At 47.8% G+C, this 13555-nt stretch overlaps 1 protein-coding gene across 1 annotated transcript; it reads right to left on the bottom strand.

The window, feature by feature from the left end:
- Positions 1 to 12771, bottom strand: WNT8B (Wnt family member 8B). Its single transcript, XM_088528813.1, has 6 exons — positions 12588 to 12771; positions 5786 to 5819; positions 4323 to 4461; positions 3140 to 3265; positions 1018 to 1160; positions 1 to 594 (listed from the first exon to the last, which is right to left on the bottom strand). Exons 1-6 carry the CDS (start codon positions 12653 to 12655, stop codon positions 37 to 39), a joined length of 1068 nt encoding a protein of 355 aa, XP_088384939.1. The 5' UTR covers positions 12656 to 12771; the 3' UTR covers positions 1 to 36.
- Between the last annotated feature and the right edge of the window lie 784 nt (positions 12772 to 13555).

Raw genomic sequence — 13555 nt, 5'->3', positions numbered from 1 at the left:
GATGGGCAAACAGGACCATGGAGGAGCAGGTGGCAGTTAGAGCTTGCTCTTGAGCTTGTGGCTGGCCTTGCCACCCCCGCTCCGCTCGCGCTTCTCCTTGCGAACGCAGAAGTACTTAGTGACCCGCTTGCGGCACTGCTCGCACCTCACGGCGCAGCACCAGTGGAACTTGCAGTTGCAGCTGGACACCATCTCGGCCCGCCTCTCCTCCACCGCCAGCCCGCAGTCCCCACACAGCCGCCGACAGCTCCGCTTCTCCCACTTGCTGAGCGCCTTGCCTCGCTTCAGGCACTCCCTGCCCTCCGTGCCCAGCAGCCCCAGTGTCTTGTTCTCCAGGCAGTAGTCAGGAGAGTCTTCTAAGTGGACCAGCTCTTTCTTGGAGATGGAGCTGAAGGTCTCGGCAATGGCCCCCCGGCTGGCAGCGCTGTTCCCTGCCCCCTGCAGCAAGTCTACCTTCAGGGCCTTGTGGTACCTCTCCTTGAGGTAGGTGCCCACCTCCCGAAACTCGGGCAGCTGCAGCCAGCAGGTCTGGGTGGTGCAGCTGCCAGACACGCCATGGCATTTGCACGTCCGCTTCATGGTCCCTTTCACGGCCTGCAGAATGAGGAGAGAAAAGGTTTCAGGAAGAAGCCTGGAGGACTTCATGGGGTCATTTCTATACTGCAGCTCAAACATAAGTTTGGCTCCAAGCCCATGAAAGGACTTCCTATGAACAAGAGCATTGCCCAAGGATGGTTGTTTTAAAGCTCACAAGATTGTTCATCCAAGATAAAATATTATTTACAATGCGAGGAAGGAAGAAGAGGGCACCAGGCAGGAGCTCACACTGTAATCACGTAGCGTTGGCTATGTTAGAACAAATGACGTGAATCACGTCAGGACTGATAGCATGCCTCTCCTCAGCAAGGTAATCGTTTCTTTTGAGCACATGCTTTTAGCCACAGAGAAAGCACAATTCTGCAGTGAATAGCCACAGCAAAGCTGGTACCCAGATCTGGAAGTAGAGATGGGACTCACCTTCCTACCAGCCTCGTTGTTATGCAAGTTCATAGCAGCTCTGGCATCTTGTCCAGTCTCCAGAGCATCCACAAACTGTTTGGAAATGGCTTCCCCAAAGCCCACGTTATCGCTGCAGCCTCCCCACAGCCAGCCTTGACCCCCTAGGGAAGGAGACAAGGTGAGCACTCTCAGGGAATCCCTTTGATTCCTGGCTTGTGGCTCTGAGGATGAGAAAGGGTCTCGGAAGAGATGAAAGGAATGGAGCTGTGGGAGAAAATCCAGCTTTTGTCTAGTGATATTCCCATATTTTCTCTACTTTATGCTATTTCTAAAAAGATTTATATATGAAGTACTTCATGCAGGCAATGGCAGGGAAATGTCTCGTGTTACCAGACCAGGGACTTCCCTGCTTTCTCTAGAGGATTTCGAAATTATTATCATGCATTATATCCCCTTCCCTCAAACTTCAATTTTAACTTTCACTCTGACTTGCAGAGACAGCATGTGCTTGTGTAGCACATGTTGCCAACTTGGATTAGTCAGCTTAGACAGATTCCTCTTCGCTAGGAAACAAACCAAGCCTGGTACACATGTACCTGTGAGTTCCTCTTTAGTATACCCAGGATCCCAGACTGATCTTCAGCATCTCAAATAGCTCTAATTTCATACTTAGCACGAAGAGACAAAAGAGACAGCTCAGAATGGGGAAACTCCATAAGAAGACATGGAAGTTAATTTTTCTAACCTGGGCTTGTTCATTTGACATAAGTCACATAGCTTGTTTCTTTTTCTCCTAGAGAAAAATGTCAAATTCTCTGTGAAGATTTGAAAACTGGAATATTCTGACTCTAAAGTATCTTGGTGGTACATGTTGGGAATTGGGGTTTAATGCCCATGTGCCTCTCTCCTCTCTGAAAGGCCAAACCTTTCACTGGACTTCCACAGATCATTGCAGTCCCCTGTCTCAGTGAAAGGAAGCAGTGTCTCAGGGGAGGAGAGTAATTGCAGTAGAGGATGAGGGCCAGATCAAGAGCCCTGGGCCTTACGGAGCATGGAAACACTAACAAGCCTAGCTATAACAACTCGGGGGCATCACAGTGGCATTTAGAACTGGATCATATTGTTTTGGACCAACCCGTATTTTCCATTGCCTTCCAAGGTTTTAAATTGACAATGGAAAATTTTCATGGAAAACAGATCTTTCTTTGGGGGGGGTGGGAAAGTGTAGCATGACTAACTCAATTTTCCAGAGTAGCTAAAATTTGGTGTCTCATTGCCCTAAAATCCTGCTCTCTTAGAGACTGGCCGTCCCAGACATCAGACACCCAAGAAGCACTGGTTGTTTTTAAGACTATTAGTCAATAAAGCAAATTACCAAATATTGGGCATTTCTGTTGAGTTCGTCATAAACTGACTAGTACTATTGGGCAGGGAATTGCTGTTAAGAGATTTTGATCATTTGAGAAGTGGCTTCTTTTCAGTCAAAACATTAACATTTTTGTGTTATGTTTTTTGTGAGAGATGAGTGGAGACCTGGAACTTTGAAGCCTGAAGGTCCTGGGATTCCCCACGAAGGGAAGGCCCATGGCTGCAGGCCTGGCTACAGCTGTGACAGTAATGAGATGAAGGCTGCATGCTGCCACAATGCTTCTCCTGACTGTGCACACCACACTGAGTAATACCGATGAAGTTTATAGCTGCCACTCTGCTTTCTCCTGCTTGGAATTCTAATAATTTGGTTCCTGGGCTATCCTGGTGCTGCAGACCTGGGAGTCCTGAGATCCCTGGATCTGCACTTTTCAAAGCAGACATGCTATTTAGATTTACAGCACCGTATCAATTCTTCTACTTGTCTTATGTTTCCATTCCCTCCAGTGGTTTAAACTGAGTTGTTCTTGCTTTGAACCTGAGGAGCTGCCACCTCCTTCCACCTTTCTGCTCATTTTATTTCCCTAACAGAAGGTAATGGAAAACATCAAGGGCCTCAACTGGTGTAATTTGGAGGTGGCTCCATTAGCTTCCGCAGAGCTACTTTGATATACAGTGAAGGAGCTGTTTCTCCAGGGCTCTGTGCGGGAGAGGAGAACAGCTTTCCCCAGAGTGCAGGGCATGAGAGAGGGGCCGCAGCTCGTCCCCTTACCAAGCTGTCCATTGCGGGAGTCATCGCAGCCGCAGTTGTCAAAATCCCCGAGGCTGCAGTTGCGGGTCAGCGTGTACATGACGCCTGCCGAGCTGATGGCGTGGACAAAAGCAGTTTCTCGGTTGGCTGTCAAAGAGGAATACATGGAGAGGGGACGTGCTAGGAATTTCATAATGAAGACAGAGTTAGAAATGCTCCTGCCATACAGGAGACTGTAGGAAGAGATTTGCAGTTGGCAGGCCTCTGTGGGTCGGAAATGAAGGCCTGTATGTCAAATTAGCCTGCTTTTGGCTCAAGCTATAGAGGGACGGAAGATTGACTTGTGCCATTTCCAAGAGCATAGATGAATTTTGGCTGTCACCATGGGAGCTCTCCAGCAGGGATGCAGTGTAGACCAGTACATTTCCCACCTCCCACTAATACACTTCAGAGAGAAGGGGGCTCTTGGCAAGGATCAGAGAGCTCATGCCCCACAGCCTACTCAAATCCATGGCTCTGGGAAATGTCCATGATGGCCCACTGGGATCTGTGTGGTGATTATCAGCTCACTTCCCTGAGCCTTTGCCTTACATTAAATGCCAGCAAGGTCTGGTTTTGAGCAGATAACTGAGACAGGAACAGTTCTGGGACCTGCTCCCTATCTCAGGAATGTCACTCAATGCCGCAGGTTCCTTCTTTGTGACCCAGGCAACCTGTCTCGGGTTTTGAAACCTCCATCCCTCTTTGCAGAGGTCCTTTGTCTACTGACAGCCCCCCCGAAGCCCTCAGGCTCTCCCACTGCAACCGGGTCCTGCCTGTGAGTGACAGGTATGACCCCAGCAGCATACAGGTGTTGAGAGGATTCACGTCTCTACGCTGAAGCATTTCCTGGCACCTGCAAATAGGTAAAGAAAGGGCAGGCAGAGAAAATGCCAAAGAACAGCCACCAAAGAGCTCTTCATTGCTCCCTTCAGCCAAATCCCTTTGCTTGCTTCTCCCTCACCCCCTGTTGGCTTTCAGCTTAGGGAACAGTTTTGCCAGGGGCATCCTTGGGCCTGGCATATGTGGCAGCTGGGAGACTGGTTCCCAGCGGATGTGCAGGGAAGGGGACTTCCCAGGACAGGGACATGCAGGAAGAGAAGAGGCGCTTGTGAAGAGGGGAGGGACGCCGGGCCCTGGCAGCGGTATCCGACGCTTTCCTTACCGCTGCGCAGCCCACCGTGACTGGAAAGCTGCAGCGCCCGCTCGGGGCAGTTCCAGCGGTCCCAGGCGAACTGGAACTTGCATTCCTCGATGCCACTCTGCGCGCCCGCCGCCACGCTGCTGGAGTAGATGAGGTAGGCCTAGGAGCAGAGCCGGGTCAGCGGGGAGGCGCCGCCTCACGCACGCTGTGGTGGTGGTGGGGCGGCCATGCCTGGCGCGGGGACAGGCTCTGCTCGGTGCCCCTGGGGCTGCAGGGCTGGAGCACGAGTCCTTGGCCAGACAGCCCTGAGTGTAAGGAAGGGTTTCTGGGAATTTCCCTGGGCTGCGCCCAAGCTGCTGGGGTTCTGGGGAGCCACTGGTGCTCAGGTTTCCACCACAGAGCAAAGTTAGGATTGTCCCAGCCACTTTCCACCGAGCCACAAGGCTGATGTGGCTGTAGTTTTCTTGCCCTGCCAGGTGGATGTGCTGTGTGCTGGGATGTTGGCGCCTGCAGTTTAGATGGATACAGAAGCACAAACCCCAGGAGAGCACAGCCCCGGGCCCCCGGGAGGCGGCGCTTCAGCCACAGTCCTACACCCACCGGGCAGGAACAAGACACGCAGAACCGAGGGACTTTCCGGGGTTTGTACCCCATGGATCTGTGGTTGCTGGCAGTGGCAGTAAACACATTTTCTGCTGTACTGGTTCAGAGCATGTGTGTCCCTGGAGGGAGAAAGGCAATGGAGATGCTTCCTGACAGGCACATTGGGGAAATCCTGGCTTTCCCTTCGAGAGCGGGGAGCTCAGCCTGCCTCCCTTCCCATGGCCTCAGGGGGAAGGCTCTGCCTGGGGGCAAAGTTCCTCTACAATAATGTGGGGAGATTTGGCAAGAGCTAGCCATGCCTGCAATAGCATGAGGGATACCTAGGTTTTATAAAGATGATTTTTTTTTAATAGGGGCAAAAACCTGGACAGCTGGTTCTGTCTAGAAAAAAAAATCATCTGAAAGCAAAGCGTGAGGAGGAAGGGGTCAAAAACACTGAAAAAGCACCTGACAAGTCCAGCTGAGCTCCTTGGGGAAGTATGTTTAGCAAGACACACAGAAAGTGCCCTCCCACCTTGATGGGCACAGGCCGTGATATGACCTGATCACTGGGGAGCAATAGATGACAGGTGAGGTTCTCAGCTGGTGCCAATAGACACATCTCCAAAACATGACCCACCCCCACCACCCCCACCACCACCACCACTACCACCACCAGCTTAAAAGAGCCCTTAGGCTGCTTTGGATCAAGACTGTCATAGCTAAGGGGTAAGGAAAGGCTGATTGTACTAGTTTATTTCTGGGTTTCACTTGCATTTTGTTTGGAAAACTGGGTGCCAGGAGAGTGCTGGCCAGGGCTGTGGAAGAGTAGAGGAAAAAGCAGAGCCTCCTCCCTCTGTTTTAATGGAACTGGGGATGAACATCAAAAGAATTTCTCTTACCTTGGGGCCCGTCATCAGGAAATTATTCACTGACCTGGAAGGGAGAGAGACGCAGTGTGAGTGGGGAGGGGGTGATGGTAGAGGGCCTGGGGAATGCCTGGCATCCTCGGGCTCTCCTCTCACCCCTGGCTCCAGGCATTTTTGACCTCATCCTGTTTCTTTTTGCAGTTCGCTGCATGAGGGGATAGCGGGAGTGGGATCAGTGCCTTGTCCTCCTCCACTTCCCATCCAGGCTGTCGCTTCTCTGTCTCTGGGGCCTTTCCTGCAGGATGAACGTGTTGCTCCTGTGCTGCTCTCCCCTACTCTCCCTCCATGACTGCTCCAGACCTGGAGTGTGACACCCTCCCCCATTCTCCTCTCCTTTCCAGCAGCCCAGGTGCCTCCTTTCCTCCCCGAGCTGCAGTTCTCACCCTTCCTCACCAATCCTTCCTTCTGCTTTCTTCCTTGAGACTGCCCTTCACTCCAATAACCCGATTTTTTTAGTGCTCTCCTGCTCCCACAGCTTTTCCTTTTGCCTTCCCAAGTGTCTGCTCAGCTCAGCCTAGCGTTGTGGGTACCTCGCATCTCTGTAAGGGATGCAGTAGCAGGGAGATCACACTGCTGCTCCTTCCCAGCATTCATCCCCATGGGATCCAGGTCCAAGCATCCTTGATCTCCCTCAGCCCATAGGCTCTCTCTGGTGGCCATTGCTGCACTAGCCAGGTGCCTCACTGGGCACGTTTGTTGTCCTGGCCCTGCTGGGCTGTCCTGTCACCCCCGGGTGCCAAGGGAGGAATGTGTGCATTTGCCTTGGGAAGCAAGTCAGGGAGTGGAGCTGAGCTCCTGCCCCTGCGGCCGGGGCTCCTGTTCTGCAGCTGTGTGTGCAGGGCACTGATGAGGTTTAGGGCACTGGGTTTGCTGTTGGGTTCCTCTAGAGTTTATCGATGAAATAAGTAGTTTGGGATCCTTTTATTCCTTATCTAGAATCAAGATGAAAAGTAGCAATTTTGAAAAACTAAAATGGGTCAGTATGTTCCAAGTTTCAGCTGGCCTCAAAAAAATAAAAAAAAAAAAACACAAAAGGGTTTTCTTTCTGTAATGTGGTATCTTTTCATGCTTAATAATAGCCAGCTATTTTAAAAGTGCTAGTGAAAATTAATCTTTCTGATATTTTTAAGTGAAATATGAAACTCAAGATGAGTTGTTTCAAAAGTTGTCAACTTGTAAGTATTCCTGTGAAACATTTCATTTTGGCACTACTAATGGAAAACTGTTCCACTGAAAAGGTGGGGGGCTGTTTTAGAAATTCTAAGTTTCAAGCCCCAGGAAACTTCAGCTCTGGGGGGTCATGTGAGCATCCTGTCTTTGTTCTTTGGATCAGCAATTTCTAGTTTTTTGTACAGAAGGAGAAAAATTTCAAAATGTGGGCCCTATCCTTAAGGATGTTGGAAAACAAATAAAATGGACTCTAATACTAATTTATTTATAAATCACAGAGTCAGTTTTGCAGCCTTCTAGCACCTGTTTTTGCTTCCCAGTGGCTTGCCATGGTATGACAGGTCATTAATCTAGTCCTCTAGCTGCCAGGTGGGAGGGAAAAGTAAACTGGCTTGCTCAGCTCATTGCCCCCACCTGACTCCTCCATGCCCGAGGGCCCTGGCCATTGCTGCTGCTGTGGGGTGCTCTGCACAGCTCACGGCAGGGGCCTAACATCAGCCGCAGTGATGGGAGGTTTTGTTCTTCCCTCAGGCAGATTATCCCCTGCACAAGCCCCATTCTGGTTGGGCAGCAGACAGGGCTCTTCTGGGCACAGCAGCCTTTCCCCCAGCAGAAAGGAGGGAGAGGAGGCAGCTGTGTCATGTGCCCCACTTTCACACTCAACAGAGTGAAAGGACTGAAGTAATGCTTCGCTGGTAGGCAGGATCCCTGCATTTTTCCTTCCAGGGCGCTCTTCTAGACTTGTCCCTAAACTGCTTTTTAGTATGTGCCATGTGCTGGATCAGGAGAGCAGAGACTGGAGCAGCTGAGGGTGCTGCTATTGCCCCTGTAGCCTACAACCCTTAGGCCAAGCCACTTGCCCATCCTGGGTTGCAAATTGCTTCCACTGGACTTTTGTTGAGGCATATAAAGGCCTGAACCCCCAAACCAGGGGAGAGGGGTCAGCAGTGGTAGGATGGGACTAACAATTCCAGTTCAGTTCCCGCTCATTGCCCCGACATTGGCATTTGAAGCCAAGGAATCTCTTGTGTTTGCCCACAGGCCTAAGCTGAATTCCTGTTACACCTCAAGAAGGAGGTCTAGCTACTGTAGCTTGGGCGAAATAATAGGGAACCTGGTCTTTGTTATTCAGTGAAAGTATTGTACTTTGTTTAGAACTAGTTGAGAGTTTTAAATAGCTGAGAGAACTAGTTCCTGAAGTTCTCTTTGGAAAGGCTAAATTATTTTTATGGAAATGTACCCATAGTGAAGCTTTTATTGGAAAGATTCCTCTGGGTGAAGATGAGAGAGTCAGCTGCAGCCAGGGCATGGAGTAAGGGTTTATCCCTTTGTTCCAGGGCAGAGATTCAAACCCGGCTGTTCTTCGATCCCTACGGGTGCTTGTATTCTAAGCCGATGCCTGTTTTGCAGTGGAATTTTCCTCTGGGAGCTGCTTCTGCATTGTGCAGCTAATTAAATATTTCCTGGCACTCAGAGAGATGGGATCTGTCGCCTGGTGATTAGAGCATCGTGTGACCTGGATCGCATAGGGGCATGAACCTGGGGCTTTTCAGACTTTGCAAGCTCTGTGGGTCCCCATCTCAATGCAACTGTGTAGTTGCATGAACAAGTCATTTTTCCTTCTGTTTTCCTTCACTCTTTGCCTTTTCCTTAAGCGCCTTGCTAAAGGGACAGCTCCAGCTCGCTCATCACACTGCCAGTGCAAATGTGACCCCCAGGGAGCAGCTGTGAGAATTCTGGTAAAATGCCCTCACATAGGCAAGGCTAAGAAAAGCCAAGTCCTGTTTTGGCTTGCTTTTGAGACTAAGATACAGAGATACATCCCATCTGCTTTGCTTCCCACTTCCTTGGTAGGAAATGCTGAATTCACAGCATGCCACAAGTACCTGCTTCAAAGCCTTGGTGGCCCCTCACCTTGGATTAGAAACACCTGAGCAGCTGGAAGAAGGAGAACAATAATCCTCAAATTCAGAATTTACAAAGAACTGTCCCGTTAGCGGGTGTCAGTTGACGCAACCGCTTTGAAGCAGAGGGTCTGTTCCTCCCAGGATAAACCTCGAGGTTCACGAAAAGGCCAAGTTCAGGATATGCCAATTCACCATCTGCAGCTGAGCAAACGGTACAGTAGCAATTTCCCAGCAGGATATTCTAAACATTTTTATTGAGTTGGGGAGACGGAAGCATTTCCCCGGGCTCTCCGAGCAGCAGGCGGCTTCGCAGGGCTTGGCCGTGCAAAGGAGTCGTTCAGAGTGCTTAACCCCGCGCGTTTACCTCTTGCAGCTGCAAGTGGGCTGAGGAGAAGGGGCAGTGGGATAACTTGGCTTTCAGGATGCTACATGCTGCAGGGCAGTTGTATGGCTGAGAGGTAGCTGGAATTATTTCAGTTATTTCAGGAACAAAAGGTAAAAATGGAGGCAAATTCTCTGTTTTGTCTTTGCCCATATCGTATAGCTGAGAAATCACTGGATATATTCTCCAGGGATGGCAGAGAGTGTTTTTGCCTCTCACGCCACAAACGTAATGCAACATAGAAAATAGCAGTAGAGTTATGTATGCATTATCAATGGGAACTGGTATGAAAATGAATCTCTCTCCATTTTTGCCCCTAAATTTTTTTTTTGTAATACTTATCAATGACACCATAAAGAAAAGCAGAATCTAACCCTAAACTAACCAGTCAGACACACCAGCAACAGGTGTAAAGCAGCCCAATTCCAGCAATTTCAGTGTTGCCACGCTGATTAAAAACATGAAAGGAAGCTCTTGATATGATTTTTCTCCTTCAGCAGAGCCTGTGGGGATTGCAGTTATCTGAAATGCACTCATTCCCTCTTCAAATTCCAGGAAAGTGTTATTGGACTAAAACAGAGGCACGGATAGACTGTGGCAGGTAGCGAGAGAAGGGTCCCACTGAGAGCTCTGGTCCGTCTCGCAGCCTGACCCGCTTCTCTAGCCGCAACCCAGCCCTCTCCACCCAAGGAAAAAACAAACCTCTGAATGTATCTAGGGCAAGTGAGGTTTCATGGCATCCTATAGCACCAAATTACAGTTATATCAAAGCTAGTGTATGTCTATTGCAGGAGCTGAGATAGCTCTGTTGGAAACAACTGCAAATTACCCTGCCAAGCAGCTATCTCATCATATTTTATACAAATGAAACACTAATAAGCTTTTGACAATTTCAACTCTGTTACAATTTCGCCAGTAAGTGTGTTCCCCTCCTCAGTTTCATTAAATAAGCATCAATCCTCATCACTGAGAATATGCCCCAAGAGTCTTGTTAGGACTCCCATTAAAATATCTGTTTCATCTTTGATCATCCACTAACAAGTTAGGGTGCTGCTGATCCAGTTCTCTCTTTTTAGAAAATTTTATAGTTGCATTTAGATCCTTACTGTCATTACTGTAAATATGGGAAATGGATCCAATGTCTCTTTGTTCACTAGTTAAAAAGCCAACAAACAAACAAAACCCCTCAAGTTATTGGAGAAACAGCAGCACTGGAAATGTAGGTGCAACTTCATAGCTGAAGTGAAAAAAACAACTAGAAGCAAGTTGCAGTGTTAGAGATTGCTGCATTATTCCTACAAGATAGGAGACTATCCTATAGGATAGGAAGCAGCTTGCTAGCATTTTAGGCACATTTTTATTTTCTCTTTTTCTATTTAGTTGTATTTTTTTCCTGAATGCAACACTGATATTTTACTTGTCTAGAAATACACTAGCCATGCAACCTAGCCAACACAGCTGAATCACCCGAGGTCTCTAATAAACATTCAGAGAAAGGAAGTGAGTACCTATATAAAATTACTAGATACTGATCTAAATGTCTTTTCCTCCCTGCAAATTCATGTGATTAGGTCACAGAAAAAAAAATTGCATTTTAAACTGTTGAATCAAATAAAGAACAATAAGAATTGCAAGCAGGGTTTTTGCATGATTTCCATGAACTTCTTTTTTCCTCATCCAAGAATTAAGGGAGAGGGTCTATAATAGGATAATTGGGATTTTTTTTTTTGCAGTATGCCCTGAAATACTTTTATCTCAGAAAATCATGACTTATCAGCAAGAAATCTAGAAAAGCAGCACTACCTTGAACAATAACCATTTCTCTTGAATAGAAACTTCCAAAATGCACAAAGAGCACTTAGGTACCCAACTTGCATTGAAAGTGTCTGGGATTTGTTTATTTTACTACACTTTGTGCTTCTGAAAATTCCACCCTTTGATTTTTACCTAATGAACCCTTTTTTTTTTTCTTTCCTCTTAGCATATTCTAAACCTGTTTATACTGAGACAAGCAAGAGAAATATACAGGGAGATAGAGAAAAGCAAAAGCGAATCAGCACAAGCTCTGCATAAAACTGCATATAGTTCTTGTGCAAGATGGGGCATTTATCTTGAGTTCGCTATATTTGCTATATTTTTAAATATATACAAACAGTTGCATTTTTTTAAGGAAGGGAAAAAAGCTCTGAGAGAACACAGATTTAATTTCTAGCCTAATGGAAGTGGATTCCTCTTTAGTTTTGAGTTTATCTCTCTGTCATTTTGGCTTTTCCACTCATGGCAATAACTCTAGAGATCAGCTATGGGGCAGGCAGGGGATTTTAGTCACTAAATGAGAAAAGACTTTCCTTGCTGTTACATACAAGGCTGTAACCCACCGCACATATTCCCAAGGGCATCACAGTACTCAGCATGGGTACTCAGTAGAAATTACATATGAAAAAATAGCTGGAGAGACAGGTCACTTGAGTCTATCTCCATATGAGAATGTGACAGATATACTCCAGAAAGAATTTATAGTCGTTTTGATGTACAAAGTGCAATCTTTTTCTGTCCAGCTTGTAAAATGTTTCTGGAAATCAAAGTAAAACCACCCTGAAGATAGAACAATAGGCCCACAGGGAATGACCACTGGTTTATACTGGGGCAACTGGTCTGAACAGGGTCCAAGTTGTTGGGAACCATTGAAAAGGAAGCCAAACACCAGGAGCAAACTCTGCACCAAAATTTCCTTCTCACAGAAAATCCAAGGACCTGGATTTCAGACAAACATAATCCTGTCCCCGTGCCTGCCAAGGAGTCCGGGTTTTGGTCTGTTCTTATGGAGTGATGCTCCTACACATTCAACTTATCCCTGCTGTCTCTGAGCTCTTAATCAGTGAATGTCGTCTTTAGGGAAAATGAGAGAAGACCCGTTTGATTAAGACATAAGTAGACTGTGAGCCTTTAAGGGGAAAAAAAGAAAAGAAAGAAGAAATCCCCCAGATTTCCAGTTGAGTTGTCTTCCCATTTGGAAATGAGAGGCTAGATCTTTATGCCTGCTCTCAGAAAATCTACTCTAATTTACGTTAGACTAGAATTTGGTCCATAAAATTACTATAAAAAGGTGAGGGAGCAAAAAGGGGCTTTTTTGCTTAGATCAAACCTCTCCAAGACTGAGCATGTTTCAACTTAGTTAAATATCTGATCCCATTAACGGCCAGAACTCAGTTAGGTGGAAAAGAGGGGACATTTAGGAAGGTGAAGAGGAATATCCTCGGGGTCTCTGGGAAGAGCACCTGCCTGTGACACAGGCTGAGGTGCTTCCGATACTCACCAGGCACAGCAGGATTGGAAGAAGGGAGTGAGGAAGAAGATGCCCAGATAAGGGTCCATGTGAAACATAAAATCCAAATAAACAGGGAGAAAGGAGATCCTAAAAAAACGCTTGGGTACCACCACCAGGGAAAAGAAAACAAATGAAAAAAAAGAAGAAATGCAACAAAACTGGGGAAGGGATGCAGTTATTTTCCACGCGGTGCTCCTGGTGCGATGAAGACACATATGCTCCCTGAATCCCAAATTCTGTGAAGGGTAACCAATCCCAAAGTAAGAGCTAAAGGGGGTTGGTGAAATGGAGCCGCAGAACTTCCTAAGAAGAGATTATCTACTTAATTAAAGATTTTTTTTTCCCTAAGTCCTTCAGCCAATCAGGACTCAAGTGCCAGAGAGAGATTGAACTAATGAAAAGAACACCCCAGGTTCCTCGAAGACAAATGCACCGCGAAAGGGATAAGAGGGAGGGAAAAGAAAAAAAAAAGGGGGGAGAGAGAGAGTGAGAGAGGGAAAAAGAAAGAGACAGAGCAAATCCCTTAAAGTAATCACTAGATTCAATCCCCACCAGAAATGCCTTCCTCTCCATCCCCCAAGGCGACTGGAAGGGCTGCTTTCTGTGAGCCCCATCTCGTCTTTGGGACACGGCTGAGAGCGGGGTTGGGGTCCCCTGGGTGCTGTGAGATGGGGCTCGCAGTGAGGCTGCCGGTGCCCATCTCCAGCCGCTGTGGAGGGTGCCTAGGGAGAAGGCTGGGAAAGGAGGCACTAGCACTGCCTCTGTCTTCTGGAGGGCCGTAGGGGGAATCGGGGCCAGATCCAGCTGATCCACCCTCAGCATGGCATCCTGCTCTTCCTTCCCAGCTCCCATCTGCAATGTGCCATCCTTGCCCGGCAGAAGAGTCCTCTCGCTCCCTCCTCGTTTTTCCGCTTGTTTTTTGCAATCAGGGCTTCCTGCAACATGCACAGGAGGGG

The sequence above is a fragment of the Tinamus guttatus genome, unplaced genomic scaffold (genome assembly GCF_059628265.1).
Source record: "Tinamus guttatus ecotype Peru unplaced genomic scaffold, ASM5962826v1 Tinamus_guttatus_pri_ptg000314l, whole genome shotgun sequence".
Classification (NCBI taxonomy): domain Eukaryota; kingdom Metazoa; phylum Chordata; class Aves; order Tinamiformes; family Tinamidae; genus Tinamus; species Tinamus guttatus.
This window is presented reverse-complemented; position numbering and strand designations above follow the sequence as displayed.

What these genes read in the sequence shown, in the direction of transcription:
- WNT8B (XM_088528813.1), bottom strand. Translation starts at nt 12,655, where the DNA reads ATGTTTCACATGGACCCTTATCTGGGCATCTTCTTCCTCACTCCCTTC. An exon ending in CTCCCGCAATGGACAGCTTG is followed by an intron (nt 1,161 to 3,139) that starts GTAAGGGGACGA and finishes CTCCTTCCCTAG; the next exon opens with GGGGTCAAGGCTGGCTGTGG. An exon ending in ACAACGAGGCTGGTAGGAAG is followed by an intron (nt 595 to 1,017) that starts GTGAGTCCCATC and finishes CTCATTCTGCAG; the next exon opens with GCCGTGAAAGGGACCATGAA.